General features: G+C 53.2%; 1 protein-coding gene and 1 long non-coding RNA gene across 2 annotated transcripts; one reads left to right on the top strand and one right to left on the bottom strand.

Moving 5' to 3' along the window:
• Nucleotides 1-478: 478 nt before the first annotated feature.
• On the bottom strand, nt 479-12,634 carry LOC120323778. Its single transcript, XR_005564615.1, has 3 exons — nt 12,305-12,634; nt 10,330-10,444; nt 479-835 (listed from the first exon to the last, which is right to left on the bottom strand). It is a non-coding gene; the product is annotated as an uncharacterized LOC120323778 (long non-coding RNA).
• On the top strand, nt 3,402-22,235 carry MMP11 (matrix metallopeptidase 11). The gene is made up of 8 exons (XM_039384207.1): nt 3,402-3,521; nt 12,392-12,642; nt 13,811-13,954; nt 14,959-15,092; nt 17,839-18,086; nt 18,357-18,570; nt 19,908-20,165; nt 21,104-22,235. The coding sequence occupies exons 1-8, from the start codon at nt 3,402-3,404 to the stop codon at nt 21,235-21,237; spliced, it is 1,503 nt and encodes a 500-aa protein (XP_039240141.1). The 3' UTR covers nt 21,238-22,235.
• The last annotated feature ends 46 nt before the right edge of the window (nt 22,236-22,281 follow it).

Below are 22,281 nucleotides of genomic sequence, written 5' to 3'. Positions count from 1 at the left end.
AGGTGAGGTGCTGGACAGTCCTGCCACCATCACCCTTGTTCCCAGTTTGGAGGAGGCAGCAGTGCCTGCCCAGCAGCCCTGCAGGTAGATGTGTGCCCAGCCAGGGGCTCTGCTCCACTTGCATCCCTTGGTTTTGTAAGGACAGTACATCAGGCAGATCACAACCTTGTCAGACTCTGCACTGCTGTGTTCAACCCAGAATTAAGGTCAAGGAAGAGGGGGCAAAAGAAAATAAATGTAAAATAAGTAGTAGCAAATCAAGCAAAACTTTCTAGAAATGCGTGGTGGGACTGTTGTACTGGCCTAGTTACGCTGAAATCTGGAAGACTTTGGTGTTTTCAAGGTGCACTATTTGGATCCAGAACAGCCTGTACAATTCCATCATTTTCATTTAAAAGATTAAAAAAAACCCTAAAGAGCTTTGAAGCAAAGGATTTTGCTGACCAACAGACACTTCTACATATTACCTTACCTTTCCACTTGTGAGTCCAGGCCCAAAGGCCAAGTTTCCTGTCACTCCACATCCTCTTCTTGCCCTCCGCCCATGCCCATGCATGGCAGCAGAGCAGAAGACCAGGTAATTCAGGAAATACTCCTGATTGGTGGTGTTTATGAGGGCAGTTCACTGCACATGACCCCCAGCCTTGTCTGCAGCTACCACCACCTGTACAAACACCCACTTCGGCTGCCCAGGAGAAAAACAAGGTGCCAGGGCCAAAGAAAAGGGGAATCCCAAAAGCGAGAGGGTGAGAACAGACTTGCCTGGTGGGGATGCATCCCCATTTGTCACCCACTGAGCAGTGATGCTGGAAACATCAATTCATGAGGCCATCTCCTACAGAGAGAGGAGGAAAGATGTTAGAGAAGAAAAATCAAAGGGATTTCTCTGTTCTGGGGATTTGGCTCTTGGACCTTCTTCCAGCTGCTCAGGAGGTGTAAAGCTCCATGCTGACTTTGCAGGGAACCTAAACCCAGGTCCCCAGCCACACAGAATACAGCTGTGAAAGTCACACCAGGGAGGTGGCAGGAAACAAAGGACTTTGGACAGACAGGCTTAATCTGTTTAAATTCAGTTTCTCTCTCACTTCCCTCCCCTTTCCCCTTTGCTCCTCATCAGACACCTCTTCCCCCACCTCCTCTCAGTCCAAAGTGCCTTGCAGCAGTTTCCCACTCAAGTGGCCCATGGACTGAAAGAGTTATTTGACCTCTTTGCTGATCACAACAGAGTGGAATCAGACCTGCTGTTCTCTTCCTCTTGCACAGTCTCTTCCCACCTGACACCTGCTGGACTGCTGGGAGAGGTTATCCCCAGCTGGTGATTCCTGTTGGCACTCACATTACAATGCCGCTTTGCCTTCCCAGATATTCACAAGGTCCTCCTTGCTGGAAAGCCTTAGGACAGTGGGAGAAGAGCTAATGCTTGTAAGTCATAAGGACTTGGAAAACCCATGACAGTTCTGCTACTTTCTAGGACTGGAAGGCCCTGAGGAGATGCTGAGCAAAAAGAGCTACACATGGGGATACTGTATCAGAAACATCAGTGACCATTGGGACCTCTCAGCCATGAAGGCTTTCACTGAGCTCCTGTAGCCATCATGAAAAGCCCAAATTTGGCTCCAGCCTGGCAGGAGCTGCAGGAAAGCGAGCAGACAGTGCCTGCACTGAGAGATGTCAGACTGTCGGCGCTCTGGGGCTGGGGTGGGAGCCCTGTGCTCATCTGCCAGCAGGCTCTGCACATCCAGCAAACTGCAAACAGAGGCAGGGATGAGGCCTGCAGGGACAGGACACACAGTGGCTGAGAGAGCTCCCAGCATAGGAAAGGATTTCTGCAGGCTGCGCACAGGGCCCTCTGCAGAAAGTGAGCACACGAGCTCCCAAAACACCCAGTGGGCCATTTTCCTGCTGCTGAACATCTACTTGCTCAGCTGGGAAATATTTGCAATCCCAAACACACCATGCACTTTCTTTTGTGTTAAGTGCCTTGGCAGGAGCCAGCAGTTCTCACACAGAGTCACATCTCTGCAAGGACTGAGTTTCCCAGAACACCCCCTTTAAAAGTCTCTCTTTATTAAGGAGAGCCAAACTGCCTGTCGCTGCCTTACAGGCTGCTCCCATGCCTCTCCCCGCTTCCCCAGGGCAGCAGCAGGCTCCACGGCCATGGGCTGGAAAGCACTGAGCTCCCAGAGACACCAGCATTAAAAGAAAAGACACTAAAGAAAAGAGAGACAAAGGCAGGAAAGCTTTTCTTGCTGGGACCCAGCTGTCTGGCTCAGAGCAAGGCAAGAAAGTAGGGTCTGCTCTGCATTCCTGGGGCACAGCCAGAATAACACCAGAAGGGTAAATTCCACAATGTAAAGTGTTCTCTTCTCTTTCCCTATCCCCTCTTAGAAATAAGGCCTTGGGGATACGCTGAATATGGTGCTCCAGTGCGGGGACATCTCACTAAGGGCCTGTGAGCCACTGCAGCACCTTCCAAACACAGCCTTTCTTTTCACATCTGCTTACCGTACCCAGTATTTACATCCTCAGTATGGTTCCCATAAAACAAAACATGAATAACTGATCACAGACAAATAACGCAGTAATAGAGTCCGGGATGTCAGGAAGCCTTACCCACTCCCTGCACACCAGCCCAGGCAGCTGGAGATCAAAGTTTTCTTATTTGCAATACATTTCTTGAAACAATTTGCAGCTAAACTCAGTCTACTGAGGGGATGCTGACACAGTCCAGGGCTTCTTCCATAGAAACAGGAACCAAGAAACCAGATCTGTGCATTGCTGCCTCCCCCTCCAGGTGGCCGAGCAGACGGAGGAGACTTTGGCATCTCCGAAATGGGGAGCTGCTCCCTTCTTTCCCATCCCTCAGCATCTCACACAGGGAAAGTCCTCTTGCAAAGGGTGAGTGAAGGGCTTCAGCAGAGCCCTGCACAGGCAAAGCAGGGGTGCAGACAGATTTAAACACAGAGATGAGCTATTCCCCATGGGGACTAGAGTGGTCTCGACGGGCACTGAGGGTCTAAGAGGATTGTTTTCAGTCCTTGGTACCCTCAGGCAGGAGAGGTGAAAGACACCTTTAAAAAGACCCGTTTGAAGCCATCCCAACGCAGACAGGACCCGGGTGCACGGAGGCCAGGGGGCCGGTGCCGGGGAGGCGTGGGAGGGGGGTCCCGCCCGTCCCGTGTGCTCCGCCTCACCGCCCCCCCGGGGGCGGAGCGGGGCGGGACGGGCGGGACCCCCCCTCCCTCCCGCGATGCCGCCGGGCCGTGTCCCCCCGGCCCGAACAGCCGCGGCTCGGGGAGAACAAAAGGCAGGAGCGGGAGGAGGCGCGAGGAGGAGGGCAGGCGGCCGCGGTGGGGGGATAAAAGGCTCAGCGAGGACCCCCCTCCCTCCTCCTCTGCCCCATGTCCGAGCCCGCTCCGCCGCCCGGCATGGCCCGTGCCCCGCTGCCCGCCGCCGCCGCCTTGCTGGCCGCCGCTCTGCTGCACTGCGCGCCCGCCGCGCCCGCCCGCCGACACAAGCCGGTGAGTCGGGACCACCCGGTGCCTCTCTCCGTGCCCCCCGCCGCTCTCCGGTGCGGTCCCGAGGGCAGCATCTCCCAGGCAGACCCTCCGCTGAACGGGATGAGCCGTCTTCCCCCCCACACCGTTTCCATCCATCCCCGAGCCGCCCTCGGGTTGCCGGCACGGGCAGCGCTGCCGGGAGGCACCGGCCGCGGGACGGCTGCCCCTGCCCCGGCGGTGGCTCCGCTCGGCGGGCTCCTCTTGACATGTTAGGGGAGATTCCACAGGCGTGCTCCCGAGAGAAAAACAGGGATCGGGATAAGGAGGGTTTAGGAGAGGACACGGGATCCCCTCTGCTTTATAGGCAGCAGAGCACTCGCTGCTGCTCAGACACCCCCCGCAAGCTGTGCTGGAAGTTCTGAGAAGTGTTACGGAGAGAGGAGACTAAAGGGATGAATCAAAGGCGCAGGCAGGAGAGGAGCAGCAGGGCTCTTTCTTTCTGCACATGCCTGCCCGATCCCAGCACCTGGGACGGAGCTGCGAGCAGCAGGGACTGCGGCTGCCAGAGAAGAGCAGCGGTGTGCGAGGGATTTAGGGAACGGGAGAAGACAGAGAGCTCCTTGTGCTGGGAATGTGTGCGTGCGTAATTGGGTTATTATAGACATGCGCTTCGCTGGTGTGCCATGAAATAATAACAGAGCAAATGCCCGGTAGCAGCCCAAGGGGATTAGTTCAGGTTCTGTCGATGGTTCTATTATCAGCTCTGTCATCTGAGTACTTTCTAACTTGGCTGCTAAATATGCTGTGGGCTGGGACTTGGCACAGAGCAGCTTTGGCCCCCAAAGTGCTTGTGTTATTCCAAATGAAATGTCACTGTGTTTGGCTCTGCTCTGCCTCTGAGGAAGGTGAGACCAAGCACTCGGTGGTGGCACTCTGCACTCCAGTAATGACACCACCGTGGATTTCAGCCCCATTGGAGTGCAGCAAGGGAGGGCAGAGCTCCACCTGCGCTAAGCTGGAGACCGCTGGTTCCTGCGGGACATGGGCTGGGCTGGCAGGTGCCTCACACTCTGATGTGTGCAAGCTGTGAAGCTGCTGCTCCTGGGGGGACCTGCACAGACTCTGGTCCTGGTCTTGTTGCCAGCAAAGACCTGTGTGGGATCTCCAGGGAAGGGAGAGCCAGCCTGGGTTTCACACCATCTGACTTTGGGCCCGGTCCAGCTGTGGTGTCACTGTCCTTTTACCAGTGCTCGCAGCTGCTGACTGACTGCAGAGGTTGCTGGGGCTCACCTGCCTTGGCCAGTACCCCTTGAAGTGGGGAATACACCAAATTGCTGAAGAGCACAGAGTTAATGCAGAGGTCCAGGTTTGCTCAGGCTTCTGGTCCACCTAGTCCACCACCATGCTCCAGAAGAAGGTTCCCCCCAGGTGGCAGTCTGGTTTCTTCCTCATCCTAGGCTAATGCTCTGCATTGTGAATGCTGATGCTTTCCTCTTGGCTGGAGTAACTCCAGGTGATGCTCCTACAGGTATGTTTTGTTCAGGAATACCTTGTGCTTGTGTGTTTGACCAGCCATGTGGGGCTCAGGGTTTTGGATCAATGTATTTCAGTCTTTGCAGAGATGGTGGCTGCATTGGTTTGGGATTGGAAACGGACAGGTGATTTCCCATCCTTTCAAACAGCAGTTCTGTCATCCCAAATAGCTGCCCTTTTGGGTTCCTTATCTGATGTCAAGGCTTCTGAAGGTTATTCTACTGCCTGTGAGGTAAAGCCACTTTTACCTGGGGGTTGCTCTCACATATGATGTAAGTTGGCAGTGCACTCCATTCCTCTCCTCCTGGGAAACACATGTCAGTGCAGGATAGCTGATGTGGGATTGCTGGGCTGACAGGGACCCGTGCATGTGCATCTGGCCTCAGCTTTTCTCTACCCTCTCTTGCTAGAGAGCTGCATCATGTTCCCTTCTCTGGCTACTTGGAGTCTCTCTGCACAAAGGGATGTTTCCCTGATGTCTGACAGCAGCTAATTTCCTGTCTGGCCACCTTTTGCTGTTGGGTGATGAATGAGAAAGGAGCCAAGAGGCTGAGCTGGTAAAAGAGATTCACACTCCAATAAGACAGACAAAGGTGACTTCCTCGGGCTGTGCTGGTAGAGGGGGTGGGCAAGGACAGCCCTCGGTGCAGCAGTGTGCTGCACCATGGCTGTGCTCCAATAACAAGTCACAACACCAGTAACTCTGAAGGGAGGGAATCAAGGGCCAAGATTCATTTTAAAGCCAGGCTACAGGGCAAGTTGCAGGAGGACTTGTGTTCTTCGAGGCAAACCCTGTAGATCTCCTTCACTTTTATATTAATGCCTAAAGAAAGAAAGAGAAAACTGAGAGCAGAATAAAGGCTGTGTCTGGTGTCCACTGTAAAACTTGAGAACAAAAGATCTGCAGTCCTTGGGGCTGTGCACGCGCAGACACTGAATTCCTGCACTGCTTTCAGCTCCCCTGGGAAATCAAAGTCTGTCCATTTGCTGGGAAGCTCTCTCTCCGTGGAGAAGTGGTGGGCACCCTCCCAGCTGCCAGCGTAATCCGTGTCCTGCAGCTCTCACCCCGAACGCAGCAGGTTCCCTGCTGGAAGCACAGCGGTGCCTTCCCCGCAGCCCAGGAGCCGGGGAGGCTGCTTGCCTTGCTCGGGGTTCAGGCAGCTCCCGCAGGAAGGGTTGTATTTGCACTCTTTGGTTTGGCTATTTGAAAGCTACAGTCAGTGTTGGGGTAATTTTAGGCATGTTTATCTTCTGCTCTGGGAGAGACTCAAGACACATGTAAGCAGTTATTCTCCAGCGGGTTTGTTGTGTTTGTGCTTCCACATGCAACACACACGCACACCCTGCGGTGTGGCAAGACCTGGGAGGTGCAGCTGGCAAAGCGGATCCGGGAGGGAGAAAAGGGCAGGGAGGAGAGAAGAACCCTGGGGAGGATCCCCCTCTCCAGCTTATGTTGCACTTTCCCTGCTTCCCCCACACTTGTCCTGCCCTGGCACCACACCCTGTGGGGCTCTGCAGAAAGGATGCACCACACAGGACTTGTTTGAAAAGAATCTTCTGTGGAAAATTGGCCCGCAGAGATGCTGGTCATCCTCTTTCCCACTAAGTAGCTCTTTCCTACTAATTCCAAATACGCAGACAGGTAAATGAAAGCTCCCTGGATATTCTTACACTGGGGATGGCTCAGCCTGTGATGTGAATGGAAGCATTGCTGAGTTTGCACATAGCTGCCTAGCAAAGTGAAAAGCAGAGCACTTCAGGGGTTCACTGAGGGCCACAGACATGTTTTTAGAGGTTCACTGAGATCCTGGTGCAGATGAGTCCCAACAAGGACAGACAGGTGAGCAGATCTCCTCTTAGCAGTCTTTGGGCAGGAGAGAGACATCTCACAAAAGTGACTCTGAAAGCTACCAGAGGAGGAAAACCCCCCTGACATCTCCAGGAGATTGGGCAGGGGAAAAGTGCTTGTCTTGTGGGTGTGGAGATCCCAGACTGCACATTTGAGCATCCTGCACTCCCTGAGGCTAAAACATCCCCCCATAGCTCTGGAGAGGGCTGCACTGTGATGGGTGGTCAAACCCAGTGGGAGATATCCCGGCCGTTGTTCATGGCTCACCTTAGCTTGGATGTAACTGCACAATGAACAAAACACCTCAACCCCCTTCCTCCCCTGCTGGGAGTGTGCTGCATCCTAGAGCTGTTTCTTAGGTTCAAGGGGATTTCTAGGTCATCAGATTAAGGGCTCTTGAAACCTTTTGCTATCCTGGCATCCTGGGGTTTGTTTGCTCTGTAAGTACTCCTATTTCTGGCAAACTGTTGCTTGGGTGACACCAGCAGTTTGGTTTTGGTGTTGTTGATGGAATAGACTCACAAATTGTCACATAATTAAAATGTCTGATAATAAAAATAGTCGTGCAGTGTTTATTCATTTGCTTTCTCTTGTTACTCGAAGGCCTGGTTCTTCTCATTCTGTCTGTGGGCATAAACATTTGCAGTCCATAATGTTTCATGTTCAACGTTGCTTAGGAAAAATAAACATTTTCCTTTTTTTGTTGCCAACAACAACTACCACCAAGTAATCCGGAAACAAACTGTCAGGCCCCAGGAGGTAGTGCTGGATGGTGCCACAGAGTATGGGAAGTGAGTGGAGAGGAATATCCAACTGCATGGCCAGGCACTGCAGCAGCTCCCATTTGGCCTCAGCCTTTGTGTTCTCCCTGGCTCTGCCTGCAGCCCAGCACAAAGGAGCCAGTCCTGTAGCAGAAGTATTTTGTGTAAGGAAAGAATTCATAGTTAGAGGGGTTGGGAGACTCTGCCTTGTTCTGGAGGAAGTAGGATCAATAAATCTGGTGGCTTTGCCTAGGTATTGTTTCCACTAACAGTGCCTTGACCAGGAACACACTTAGCTCAGGGTCAGACCAGACCACAGTAATGTGCTGCTGTGAAAGTTAAGCTGCAGCACCTTCCTGGGCCAGTTTGCTTCTGGGACACAACCTGACTGCAGTTTTACCACTAACCATCAGCTGTAGCTGCAGTTTCAAATCTAACCCCTGCAAATCCATGCTGGGCTGAGAGGCAGACTCAATAAAAAGCCAGCCATGGTATGGTACCCTGTGCATCAGGACAATAGTGCTGATCTCAGGCAGGAACATTGCTCTTAAAGGGGGTGCAAGCCCCTTGGGGGGCACAGACACCCCACAATGGGCAGAAATGGGGTGAGAGAACTGTTTTACATGAGAGCTGCAGGTGAAAGCATCTCTGCTGTCCTTCCCAGTGCATTGAAATAAGGGCAGGAGTGATCCAATGTGCAGGCTCGTAGGTGGAAGGAGGATAATGCTACTAGCCAGAGAGGCAGCAAACACCAAGGCCTTGACAAACACTCTGAGTAATGGAAGGAGAAAGCAGGGAGAAATGGAAAATCAGCAACAGAAGGGACAGGGAGGTGGGAGGACAGTCCATGAGCTCATTCCCCAACAGAAAAGGAAACAGCCCCAATGACAGGGGACATATCCAAAATTGATGGGATTCATGTTGTAACTTGTCCAGTCACTCCTGTCTGACAGGGAGAGGGGTCTCCTTTCATGTCCATGCTGCAGAAGCAGACAGGAGCCCAGGTAATTAGGTACACAACAGAAGACACAAGTTTAAGTTCAGGGCAGGCAGAGGAGGATGGACCCAGGCAGAGGAGAGCAGTGGGTTTGTCAGTGCCAGGCACCGGCCTCTCTCATTCAAACGGGGTGTTGCTGATACTTGACTGTAGCTGTGCTGCTCTGGCTGCTGCTCCTCCTGGGAGCTCTGGAGGGTGAGTGCTGCCCAACACAATGAGGTTAAAGATGCTCCTGGCTCCTTGGGATGGCTGGGACGCTTCCTGGGAAGCTTGGCTGGTGTTCATCTGGCCCCGGCAGACCCAGAAGTGATGGCTGTTGTATCGCAGCACTGATAAAGCTGTAAGGAACTGAGTGGGCAGCCTGCACCTCCGCTGTGGTTTCTGGTCTCCCATGGGATCTGTCCATTCCCTCCCATTCCCTCTCAGCCTCTCAGTCACAAGGCTGCAGGAAGAGGCACGTTCTTTGTGAGGAGCTGTGACCAGTCTGCACCACAGCACTCTGTGTACAGCTTTGCTTCTCCACTGTCCCCACCATTGGTCTCAGGCCTAGCAGCCCCTCTGTGCTCATTCTGTGCTGGCATTTTGCTGCTCAGTCTCCATTGCAAAGCCCTGGCCTCTTCCTTGACTACGAACCAGCTGTTCCCGGGCACAGTGGCCACCCCAACTGCTGGTTATACTGAGAAGGGCAGAGCAAGTGGCTGCACACACTCAGCCAGATGCTCAGATATGTTTTGCACTCAGCTGGGCTGAACCTTGCCCTGGGCTGCAGGGGTTTTCCTTTGCTTTTGTGTTCAGCAATCCCTTTCCCTCTGCTGGTGGGATGCGAGGAGTGGGGATGCCCCGACAGGTACCCAGCAGCCAGTGCCCTCCTCACCCTCTCCTTACAGGTCTGTACTGGTTTCAGCAGCAGCACAGCCCTAAGTGAAGCCCTAAGGATGCAGCCAGGGCATTGTACCACAGCTCTGAGAACTAAGCAAGGTCTCCTCAGGAGAGGGTGGGCTCAGTGCTGGGTGGGAAGGATACAACCTTAAGGAGCGGACACGTTATCTAAGCCCCGGGAAGTGCCTGCAGCAAGGTGTGTCCAGCCAAGGAGACCAAGATCTCCAGCCCGAGTGTCTCCTGAGCATTGTTTGGCAAGTGGTTTCTGCCTGTCACATTTCCCCTTGCTGACTGTGCCTGCAGTGGCATTTTCCAGCCCTTTCCTGCCATGGTCCTAATGTTGGTGCAGTGACGACAGGGAGAGAGTTACTGTTTGTCCAGGGGCACAGCTCAGGGCAGCAGGGAAGGTCTTCCCCCCTGCCTCCACCCAGAGCCATTCGCAGGACCAGCCCTCCCAGGGCTGGGTCTCTGCACAGGGCAGGCAAGGGAGGGAGCAGGAAGGGTCCTGGCTAAGGCAAGGTGGGGTTTGAAAGGCTGGGATTCATGCCAGTGGCCTTGAGCTAATCAAAGAGGGGAGAGAAAAACTACCTCTGGCCTGCCTCTGAACATGGGATTTCTTGGGACAAGAAGGAAACAGGTAGTTTCTCCTCCCTCTGCTCTTGCTCAGAGGAGAGTGATGATCTCCGGTTTGTGCCAGTATCCCCAGCCTGTAAGGCAACTGGCCTTCCCAGGAGGGGGATGTGCTTAGTGTCGTCCAGACAAAAAAACAGGAGTAAGCCCATCCGGGTCAGCCTCATCCCACTCACCTACCTGGGCAACTCCTGAGGGTTTTCCAGTGCTCCCAGTTCCACAGTGAGGGCTCTCCCAGGGGTCCATCTCCTCTCTCCCCATGTGCCTGGGAGCAGCTGTCCTGTTCATTCTGGCCCTGGGAAACCGGATGCATTCATCACCCCATGTCCTCGGGTGGCAGGACCTGCCTGTGGTGGCAGCTCTCCAGGCTGGGCTTTGGTGACACAGCTGCCATTATGTGCTTCAGTGTCATTGGGTCTGGGAGCAAGATGTTGGCCAGAACATGAACATTATCAACTCCTCCTGCCAGCTGTCCTTTGCAGGCATTAGCTGCCAGCCCAGGCAGGGTGCCAGGCAGCTCTTAGAGAGCTCCTCTTAGAGAGACAGGTACCTCTGACCTGGCAGGGCTCCAGTGTTCAGCAGGAGCAGCCCAGTGCAGACTCCCCTGGGAGAGGGAAGTCCATACTCTCTCCTCCCACTAAAGCACTGCATGGATTCTCAGTGCCATGGCTGGAACTTGGGCTTTGCTGTTCAGGATGTAAAATGGCTTTTTCCCTCTTTGCATGGGTTGATGGTGCAGTTCCTGTGGTGTGTGAAAGTGCACTGGGACACCAGGATTGTATGGATTGTTCTAAGGCAAAGGCTGGTAGGTGACAAACCTCCAAGGGTGTCTGTGTGTCTGTCTGGGGAGGACAGGTCAGCAGGCTAGAGTGGTGACAGACACATGAAAAGCCTAAACTGACATGTGGACACCTAAACTGCACCTTGTGTGACCTCCCTGGCTCCTTTGTCCATCTGTGCCTTGCTCAGAGGCACTGGGCCGCTGCAGAGTTGGGAGCTCGGTAGCGGAACTAATGCCAAGGTCTTCACACTTCATTCCAGCCCGCATGAATGGGCTCATTGTGGGGAACAGAGTGGTGGCAGCACGCGGATTACACGGCATCATGGCAGCTCTGGCATCGTGCCATCCTGACCTTTGTGTCCCCGGCAGGGCAGCCAGGAGAGCTGGCCTGGAAGAAGGCAGCTCTTTGCAGGGAAAGGAAGGGCACTCCTAAAGCCCAGGCCCTCCCTCTGAAGCCCTGTGGGACAGAGCCTGCCTGTCCAAGTAGAGATGCACCACTGCTGCATCTCAGCTCCTCCTGCTGCTCAAACACCTTTAAATTTGTCTGCACAAAACCAGGCAAAAAAATAAAAATCTGTGTTTGGACCCCCACCCTGTGCAGCACAGTGGCAGGGACCAAACACCTCTCACCCCACATGCCTCACAGCAGGTTGGAGATTACACCTGGGTCGTGTTTAATGGGGGCAACATAGTCCTGCTGTCAGGTGGGAAACCAATGGAAGTCAGCTAATTAGCATGAGTTAATGTTATCAAGCGCTTTTCCGACTAAGTGTGAGAGAGCCCAGGAGGTCTTATCCCCATCAGAGTCACAGGTGCAGTGAGGCAAGGGGATATGGTCCTGTCCCTCCCTCAGGCAGTGATAGGGGCTGCAGGGACAGCCATTTCTGCTCTCTGCCCCATGGGCTGGACTGTCAACCCCCAAATCTGTGTTCCTGCTCTGCAGCTTGTCATGTCCCCTGGCCATGCTGAGCCCACAGTGCCAGGACAGCAAGGGGACACCGCGGAAGTGACAACAGGGAGCACAACTGTGTGCTGGGCACTAAAGGCTCCCTCCCATTAATATCACCTCTCCCCGGGGCCAGGAGGGAATAAAGGATGTGGGGCAAAGGGGGAGAATTTACTCCCTAGTGGTTTGTTTTATACTTGAAGGGTCTGGTTCTCATCCACGGCTTGCAAAATATTTCCTGCCGGCCAGCTGCCAAGGAAATGTGGACCAAAAATAGCCCAGTGCTTAGGGGTGCCATGGCATGACACAGTGCCTCCCAGGTGTGACCAGGCCTGGGAGCAGCAGAGCCCAGGGAACAGAGGATGTTTGTGGGGAGCAGTTTGTGCCATAGCAGCAGCAGAACAGCCCTAGGTAGAGGTGGAACTCACCGCGTCAGGACTGCTGATGTCCACTGACTTCACATCAAGAAGTGTCTTCCCAGACGCTGAAGTCATGGCTTTGCTTTTGCCTTTTAGGACGTGTCTCGAAAGCATCACACCTGGAAGGAGCAGGCTCCTTGGCTATCCTCCTTGGTGAACGCTGTGGGGACTGGTGTGCCTGCCAAGGGCTTCCCTGTGGGTACAGAGGAGCAGGTGGCGCGCTGGAACCCCCCCCGGTGCGGCGTGCCCGACCTCCCGGTGCTGACGGACGGACAGAGCGGGCGCAACCGGCAGAAGCGGTTCGTCCTCTCCGGCGGACGCTGGGACAAGACTGATCTCACCTACAAGTAAGAGAGGCCCGAAATGGGAGTCAGGCTGGTTTGCTTCTCCCTCCCCAAACCTCTCAGTCCGATGTTCCCTGGAGCGCTGCACACTGGGATGTGAGCTGTGGGGAGCCACATGCTGAACCACCAGCAGAGCTGTCCCCAGCACCTCCACAGCCCCTCCCATGCTCCATAAACACCACTGCCCACCCACCCTGCCCAAGCACATTCTGCACCAGCCCTTGGTCAGCCCCACACCAACACCCCCGTGCACATACATTCACTTCCCTGCACCAAACCCCTGACACGTGCCAAGCTGAGCCTCCAACACCAGCCCTCTCCTGCTGCGCCTTTGCTCCCCCAGCCACCCCGTGGTGGGCTCACCTCACAGTTTATTTTAAAAAGATCTTTTTATTCAGCTGTTACTGATGTTCCCATAAACACAGCTTCAGTGCAAAGTTTTGCCCAAATCACCCCACACATTCTCATTTGTGAATCTACTCAACAGGCTGGCGGGAGGGTTGTGCTGCCTCCCCAGCTGCCCCCAAGGGTATGAGTGGAGAAGTGAGCACACTCGTATGGACCTTGACAGCATGTAAATCATATTTTGTTTAATTCAATGCAGGAGACAGTTCCTCACAGCGTTATGAGGCTGTAGATAACAGAAAGACTTCTTCCTTTTCTTTTCTTTTTGGTCAACTGTGTTAAAGAAGGAAGCAGAGGAGAGGCTAACATAGAGCAACACTGTTAACGGAAGGGAAAGAAACCTCCCTTTCAGTCTGCTCATGTTTTAGGAGGGCAGAAGAGGTGACAAATGCTCTGATTGAGCCCAGGTTTCCAGGGGCAAAACATGCAGAGGTTGAGAAGAAGGAATCACAACACACCACTCCCTGGAATCTCTGTGGCAGTGGCCTCATAGGAGACAGACCTGGGGAATGCTGTGGAACAACAGAGAAAACAAAGCTTTCCAGGGAACTCACCTCTGGCCCAGCAGCCAGAGGGTTTCAACACTGATGGGATTTATCTGCTGCACATGTTGCATAGTAGAGGGTGCTGGAGCAGTGTTTATGGATTGGAGATGTTCTGGTGCTGAGAGTGGCAGCCCTAGTGATGTGGATCCTAGAGCTGGTGTCTTCATGACAGCAGTGTCCACAGGACAGCAGCTGCTCATCCAGTGTTTGTTGCCCTCCAGAATTGTCAGGTTCCCGTGGCAACTTGTAAAAGCTAAAGTGAGAAGGACCATAGAAGAAGCTTTGAAAGTCTGGAGCGATGTGACCCCGCTGACCTTCACTGAGGTGCAGGAGGGACGGGCTGACATCGTCATCGATTTCACGAGGTGAGCACGGTGGGCAGCAGCACCCTCCTCCCAGACAGAGGAGCAATGCCCTAACCAGAGCAGAGAGCTGCCAGCACACAACTTAGGCACTTAAATGACTACTCATATTTCTGCTTTCAGACACTGGAATCTTTTGGGGTTTGTTGTTTTGGTTTTTTTATCAGTTGTGGGCTGCTTGGTGTATGTGCAGTTGCTCCACACTGGCTGTGCACAGCACTGTTACTGATCATTCATTAATTTTCCTGGTACATTTACATTTCTCTGCCCACAGGCTGTTTTCTTAAGCGTTTGTTTTGAATTTCCATCTTCAGGTCCTCCATCCTGTCCCTTGACTGAACAACGTAACTGTCTGCACAAAGACAAATATAGTTTCTTGGTTAAGTGAATCTTGGCTCCTGGTCTGAAATTCCCTTTTGGCAAAATACACACTGGGGCAAAGACTTCCCCGTGCTGCATGTTTGCACAGAACAAATGAAGGCAGTGGAGACTGTCCAAGCAGTGATGAGATTTGCATGCCTGTGCCTCCCTCAGCTCTCTCAAGTGGCCGCATCTCTCATGGGTTTCCTTCGTTAGTCATCCACGGCTCGGCTTGAGTGAAGACCTGAGAGTTTGGCTGGGTTTGCTGCCAGCTGCCCCTCCACATCCCTCCACCACTCAGCAATGCTGACTTAATCTTGGCTTGAGCAGTCACCTCCTTAATTCTTTAGTCTCTATGGTCAGCTTTGGGCTGAAATCTGAACAGGGGGAGGGGAGAAACATTCCTGAGAAAACATACAAACTCCCCAGGGCTTGGTGTGACTGAGCTCTGCTTCCTCAGTGCCCTGATGCAGAACTGGTTGTGGCAATCAGAAGGACTCTGAGCAGTTGATCTGGCCCGGTAGGATGAACTTGGGATGGGAATGAGAGCTGCTGTCCCCTCACAGCGGGTCCCACCTTTGGCCTTACGATGTTGTTACTGGAGATACATGGCCCTTTGTCTGAGGTGCAATGTGTCTTCCCTCCAGGTACTGGCATGGAGACAACTTGCCTTTTGACGGGCCCGGAGGGATCCTGGCGCACGCGTTCTTCCCCAAGACACACCGGGAGGGAGATGTCCATTTTGACTATGACGAGACCTGGACGATTGGGAACAACCTGGGTACGGTTCTGTTTCAAGGGGAGCTGTGGATGCTCTAGGATGCTTATCAATACACTTGGAAATTATTCCCTTCTGATGTGAACAGGGACCCTGTAAAACTGAGAGGCAGCAACTGAGAGGAGATAGTGTGGTGTGCACTATCTCCCACCACTTACAAGCCTCCTGTTACTATTCAGGTCTTTTCATCTTTCAGCCACAGCAGAGCCTGTGTCCAGCACCAGGACCCTGGCTTTCCAATGGACTCCTCCTGTCTTGGGGGAGCAAGAGAGATGGCTCCTCTGCCCAGTCATGTGCCCTGCCACTTGGGAATCACACTCAGCATTGGCAGGAGTCATTAGAAATAAAACAGGGAAAGGATGAAGGAAAACTGAGGCTCAAGCACTTGGTGACACAGTTGTCATCCAAGGGACAGCTTCAGCCCTGGTCCCTGCATGCATTGTTCACCATCTGCTCCCAAACAAGTCCATAAAGGGAAACCACCCGGGCTCCAGCTCTGTCCCTGTGGCCTGGGAATGCTCTGACCATAAACAACACCACATCCAGTCAAGACTCTTTTTTTAATTTTTGCTAATAATAGATCTAAGCTGGTAGCTCTTTGCTCGGGCACTCAGGGTCTGGTGTCACAGTATCTCATGAGATACTGCAGTACCGCCTGGGACCATCTGGATCGGTGCCCAAAGCATCCGTTTCTGGAAGACCCACCAAAATTAACCCAGGTCAGCTCCTCCTCCTCCTTCCCAGTTTATCTACAGGGACAAAGAGACAATCACAAAGCCCAAGTTAACCCCCTGCCTCTCCAGGGTTTCCCAAATATTTTGCTCATGCCAGTGGACTCCCCCAAAGCCCACGTCATTGTCAGCTCTATGCCAGCTGGACTGCGTGGGGCACAGGACTGTTGTGTTTCTCACTCTGCTCACGCCAACCCAAAATAAGAACCACAGAGCACTGGAATTCTTTGCAGAAGCAATTCTGCTCCTGGGGAGGGCTGGGCTCTGTCACTTTTCACCCTCTGTTGGGGTTGTCTGTGTTGTTGAAGAATTTCCTACATTCTCCCATAAAACAGTGTTGGAGGCAAAACAGGAACTGAAAATGGACACCAGTTCCCAACAGAATACAGTCCTATTCCAAGGCATTCCCCCTCCCCCCTCCATCATCCATAAATAGACGTTGTAAAATTAGCTCTTTGGAGCTAATTGCCATTTAATATGCTGAAAAGAGCTTTACGATATAACCATGGATAAATCCTTGACTCAGCTTTCAGTGAGACAGGGAAATCCTCAGCTTCATTTTACAGACAGGAGAGCAGAAATGTGAGGAGGACTAAGGTGTGCTCTGGGGTCACCCCAGAGCTGTGCAGGAAGTGGGACCCCACATGGAGACCATCCATAAGAGACACAGGGATGGTCCCCAGCACAGCTCCTTCAGCTGTGCTGCTGTGCATCTCCCCTGGAGAATCTGACAGCACAGCTGATCTGCCAGCACTGGAAAGCATCAAGTGAGGAGCCTGCCAAGCTAAACAGAAGTGTCTGAAAGTTTGTAATAAGTTACTGACACAGAGATCCCACTTTCTCAGCTGATCTAGATGTGTTGATTTAATCAGGTCAGTGCTGTGCAAATGCATCGCTTACACGTAACACTGACTGGCGGAGGAAGAAGACCTTCCCCTCCGCCCTTCCCAGGCGTTCCTCCCAGCTGTATCCCCCTGTCCCATCCGGTCCTGGTGCTGAGAAGTGACCTGCTCCCCTGGAGCCAGCAGGGAAATCCTGCTTGGAACAGCGAGGCTGGCTGACTCACATCCCTGCTGTTCTCATCACTTGGGCTGCAGCTTGGAGGATTTCTGGCTGAAGGCAAGTGAATGAATATGCTGGGACTTGTCAACAAACAGCCTCCACTCAGGGAAATTTATCAGCTTCAAAAACGATCCACTGAAAACTAAGCAAAACATGCCAAGTGATATATCTTTGCATACTGAAATCCACTTTCCCCCCCTCTCCTTTTCTAAATGCTTCAAGGTCATGTATTCCTAAAACATGATCTCCCATAAATCTACTTGAGTCTGGCGAGAAAGTCTCAGGTCTTGACATTGGATCATTTTTTATGGATTTATTTCTAAATGTCACCTTCTTGACATAGTCCCCACACAAGCAATAAATGAGCTCCCTCTGCTGTCTGTGTGACAACAGCCATTAGCAAGTGTTAATCCTAGAGAGTTCCCTCACTGACACTGGTATCTTCCACAGTGGATGTGATCTCAATGGGACAGGATAAACTGCAGCTGTGGCCAGCAACTGCTGCAAGGCTGGGTGGACAAACACCAAACTTACCACCCCACCACCCACGTCTGTGGGTCAGACTTCCCTCCCTGTGCAAATTTCTCCTTTGCAAAAGTGCATGGAAAACCCATTTCTTCCTGGTAGCCCATAAGGTGGCAGGAGCCTCTGACAACAAAATTACAAATTACCATCATGCCCAGGCTGATACCCAAGTGTATGAATTCACTCAGGGTGCTCCTGAACCAGTGAATCCCTTAATTATGCTCTTTGACTCCTTAGAAAACCTATACACAGGAAAAATCTGGGAAAAACAGCCTGTGAGAATGGTAGTAGAGACAGATTTCTCTTTCCTCTTGCTGGATTCCTAAAACACACCTTAGTGCACTGTCAATGGCTGGTAACTGGTAGGAGCAGGCTCAGGAGTCAAAAGCATGCAAACAGATAAAAGCATTTCCCATCTTCTCCCTTTGCAGGCACTGACCTCCTGCAAGTGGCTGCTCACGAGTTTGGCCACGTCCTGGGCCTGCAGCACACGGCTGTCTCCAAGTCCCTGATGTCTCCTTTCTACATCTTCCGCTACCCCCTAAGCCTGAGTGAGGATGACAAGCAAGGTATCCAGTATCTCTATGGGAAACCCTCACTGGATCCTGACCCAACCCCAACTCAGCCAGCAGAGCTGCCTCAGCCAGACCTCGAAACAAATGAGATCACCAACGTGGAGGTGAGTGAACAGTTTGTCTGCATCCTCCCCTGGCAGCACAGCTGGGACTGCCCTCACCAGGAGGCCTGTTTGGTGTCTGTCTGAGCCCAGGCCCAGACCCCACAGCTGGCCTGGGATAGCAGGGAGGGGATCTCTGGGCAGCACATGCCCAACCAAAACTGGCTGAAAGCAGGGCAGTTGCCTGGACACAGGGACCTCCCCTCTGCTGAACCCAGGCTGGGTGAGGGGAGTCCCAGGAGTCCCAGCCCCTGACAAGCCGTGCTTTGGCAGGACGTGCAGCCCAACGCCTGTGACACGGCTTTCGACGCCGCGTCCACCATCCGAGGGGAGCTGTTCTTCTTCAAGTCCCGCTACGTGTGGCGGCTCCGAGCTGGAAAGCTGCAGGATGGCTACCCAGCTCTGGCCTCCCGTCACTGGCAGGGGATCCCCAGCTCTGTTGATGCCACCTTCGAGGACCCTCTGGGCAACATCTGGTTTTTCCAAGGTAAGAGCTGGACTGGGATCAGACGGCTCAGAAATGCATCTCAATCACTTAGGGGTAGTCAGGACCCAGCAAGTTCCTGGGAGAATAAATCTTCTGGACATCCCCAGCAATCCAGCGATCCTTGTTATTTGTTTCCTTCTCTATTTAAATTTTTAGCAGATATTGAGGAGGGAAGAGAGAACAAGGGGTCACTTTTATTTTAGACAGAGCCACAATCCCCCATTCTTCTTCCCTGGAACACAAACATTTGTTACGAGCCTCTGACCTGGCAATGCTGCTGGTAGAGGAGGAAGAAGGAAACACTTGCTCCATCTCCCCAGCTGTCGTGGGAAGCACTGTGCCAGAAGAGAGCCCCAGCAGCTTTCTTGGTTGTGAAACTCCCGTGCTTGTGTCCCCAGAGCCCTGCTCAGGGGACAGACAGCATCTTCTCTGCTCCTCAGAGACCTGGATGTGGAGCTTCTGTAGTACCCCATGACTAAATGAGCCTACAGGGAGACCATGTGCAGAACCAGGCAACCTTCAGCCACCACAGGGATTAAAAATGAAACCTCCTCCTGGCCATCTCTGGAGTTCAAGGCCAGCAACAAACCCTATTTCAGCTCCACTGTTTTCTTTAATGCTCTTTAATAGCAGGGATGTAGAATGACATGGAAACTCAGCTGCCCTGGGTGTGCACACCCCGTCTACAGTCCATAAAACCAAGTACCAGAATCACACCACAGGGCTCTGCAGGCAGAGCTCCTGCATAAACACATTACTTAGCACCTGACCTGCACACAAGGATTTACAGTGCTGAAATTGGCAGGCTCCTACCGTGAGTTAAAATGAGATAAGGGGAAAGTATTACATGCCACAGGCTAATTACAGAAATTCCCATTTTAATCTAATCTGGAACTGTGCTCCCAGTCTCTATTTCAGCTTGGCAACTTCGTCCTAGTTTCTGCAGCTCACTCCTTTCCAGCCACATGCACCCTTTGTGCCTGTGCATGCCCCCATGTTTTCCAAGCGCTGAGGTTGCATTGTAGACGCTGGTCCTTCCAGCCAAGTCTTTTATAACTTCCACAAATAGAGAAAATACAGCTGCTAAAATGGACCTCCTTCTCCTCCACTGACACCCTCCAGGCTGGACTGAGGTGGGAAGTCAACTCCTTGCATTGACAGCATTTTGGGCACACGACAGTGAAAGTGTCCATGACACTGGTAGTGTGTTTGCCTCAGGCACAGCTTCCCCTGGGAGCTCTGCCAAGGCACCAGCTCCAGTTGCACAGTTCACTGCCAAATTATCAGACACCAAAGAGTTTCTGACACTTTGCCTCCCTTTTCTGTCTCCTTGCCAGATTCTCAATACTGGATTTACGATGGTGAGAGAAGGGTATCTGGTCCCACCCCGATTGTGGAGCTGGGCCTCCCTGCATCCCCTGTGCAGGCAGCTCTGGTGTGGGGGGCTGAGAAGAACAAGATCTACATCTTCAGTGGAGGCAACTACTGGCGCTTCAACCCTCACACGCGCCAGGTGGACAACATCTACCCCCGGGCCATGGCCGACTGGCGCGGTGTCCCGCAGGAGATCGACGCGGCTTTTCAGGATGAGCTTGGTCAGTGCAGCAGGGACATGGCCTGCTCTGGGGTGGGCACTCTGGCTGACACCACTGCCCAGCTGGAAGAACCAGGCAGGTTTGGACATGTGGTAGCAGTGGATACTTCCCAGCCATAGCACCACAGCATGTCATATAGTGTAGAGAGGGGCAGCTCCTTCTTCCAGTGGGTAGGGAACTGAGGCTTCTCTTATGAAAGTGACAAGTTTCATCATCATTAATTGCAACAATCAACATATAAGTGTCTGCTAGAAGTCAAGCATCTGACCAAGAAATGGTCGCAGAGTCCTACCCACCTCCTACCGCTCCTGCCAAAGGAAGTGATGAGAGAACAGCAGAAGCTCTGCCCACACTTCAGCCTGGGCAGCTGAACAACACACAGGCTGCTTTTAGTATTACCCAAACCTCCCCGAGGTGCCCCATGATGAAGACAGTATGGCAGTGCCACAGTAACACTGGGGACAGCCAGGGTGCTTGGGATGAAGGTGTGGTGAGTGCCTCTTTCCTCCCAAAGGATGCAGTGAAACAACTCCCCACTGCTTCCAGAACCCAAATTCCAGGATAGCTTCCCCACAGTAACAAATGCCCTGCAACAGGTCTTCACAAGCTCCCTGTCCCCGTTCAGGTCCTGGACATCCTCTGCCCTCTCAGGGCTGGGTCACTACATGGGTACAGCACATTTAAACACACCAGGAAAATAAAGTAAAACAAACAAAAAAATCCATCCTGTTTACTCTTCCATCAAAACTAACACAGTGTGAAAGAAAATTGAAATACACAAGCCTGGTTTCAAGTGAAATCTCGACAGCAGCATCTCCTGCCTCTTCCAGGTCTCTTTTCAGTACTGCACATGCTGCAGAGTGACAGCTGGATGAAACTGAGAAAGAGCTCTGAGCCTTGTGTACCTTGTCTCTTCTAACTTCCTCTCTCATCCACAGGTTTTGCCTATTTCCTGAGAGGCCAAGATTACTGGAAGTTTGATCCAGTCCAGGTGAAAGTGCTGGAGGGCTACCCACGCCAAATCAGCCAGGACTTCTTCAGCTGTACACCTTCCTCCAACTCCTTCAGATGAGGGGGATGCCTGTGTCCTCCATGCTCCCCTTTTATCACCCTTACCTCCAGCAGCCACACAGAAGGTTCTCTCTGCCATTCCTGGCTTCCTTCCAGGCTCAGCATCTGACACAACATGTGCTTGTCACAAGTGACAAAGTTTGCTCCTCTCCAGTTCCAGCAGCCCCAGCTTCAGTTGCTATCAATGTAAAAGCAGCTGCCGTGTTCTTTGCAGGCGAAAGAGTGGCCACACTCTTCTAGCAATAGCATCCCAAAAGCCATCAGGCCAGCCTGGAGTGGGATCATGCTCTCATAATTAACCTGGACCCCCATCCCGTAGAACTGATCCGATGGTATTTCCTATGTTTACACAGCTCATTACAGCAGCCCTTTGGTGCTCCAGACGCTGGCCAGGGAGGAAGGCTGCCTCAGCCCTAGCCAGGGGGTCTGAAGGACACAGACTGTACCTGCGGAGGGTGCGACGTGCGGCTGCTGCCAGGGTCCCTTGGCCGGGGCAGCCGCGGGGACTGCCAGGGCCCTGCCGCAGCCCTACTCCCGGTTTGACGTTGTATCACTCGTACGCGTTAGGATTTTGTACCGATTTGTATATAGACAAGGGGCCCCTTCCCTCCTTCCCTGCCCTCCACGGTGCCGGGTGCCAGTGCTGGACACTGCCCCGCGCTCGCCCGGGCGAGGTTCCCACCCCGGGTCGCTCAGGATGCACTGACCGCTCCCGTACCGCTGTCCCCGGGCTGGCACCGCACACACTCGCCTCGGGCCTGCCCAGCCAAACCCCACCGGGCTGCGGCCACTCTCTTCCCTTTCATTTCCCAATCCGGCGCAGCCCGGGTGCCCGGCTGGCAGGCCGGGATGCTCCGTCCGCCGGTGCCGCAGCGCGGGGGTCGCGGTGCCGCCGGCCCCGAGCGGAGCCGCAGCTGTGGGTGCAGCGCGCACCTGTGCGGGGGGTCTGTCTGTATTTATGTGCCGCCCCGCGACAATAAAAGCCGTCTCTTTTCTACACCCCCCGCTCCTGCCGTGCCTGCCTCCGTCCCTCCCTCACCGCGCC

This window comes from Pipra filicauda, unplaced genomic scaffold (assembly GCF_003945595.2).
Source record: "Pipra filicauda isolate LSUMZ 115617 unplaced genomic scaffold, ASM394559v2 scaffold33_size4404698_pilon, whole genome shotgun sequence".
In the NCBI taxonomy this organism is placed as follows: Eukaryota; Metazoa; Chordata; class Aves; order Passeriformes; family Pipridae; genus Pipra; species Pipra filicauda.
Note: the sequence above shows the minus strand (reverse complement) of the source record. Positions and strands in the feature narration are given on the sequence as shown.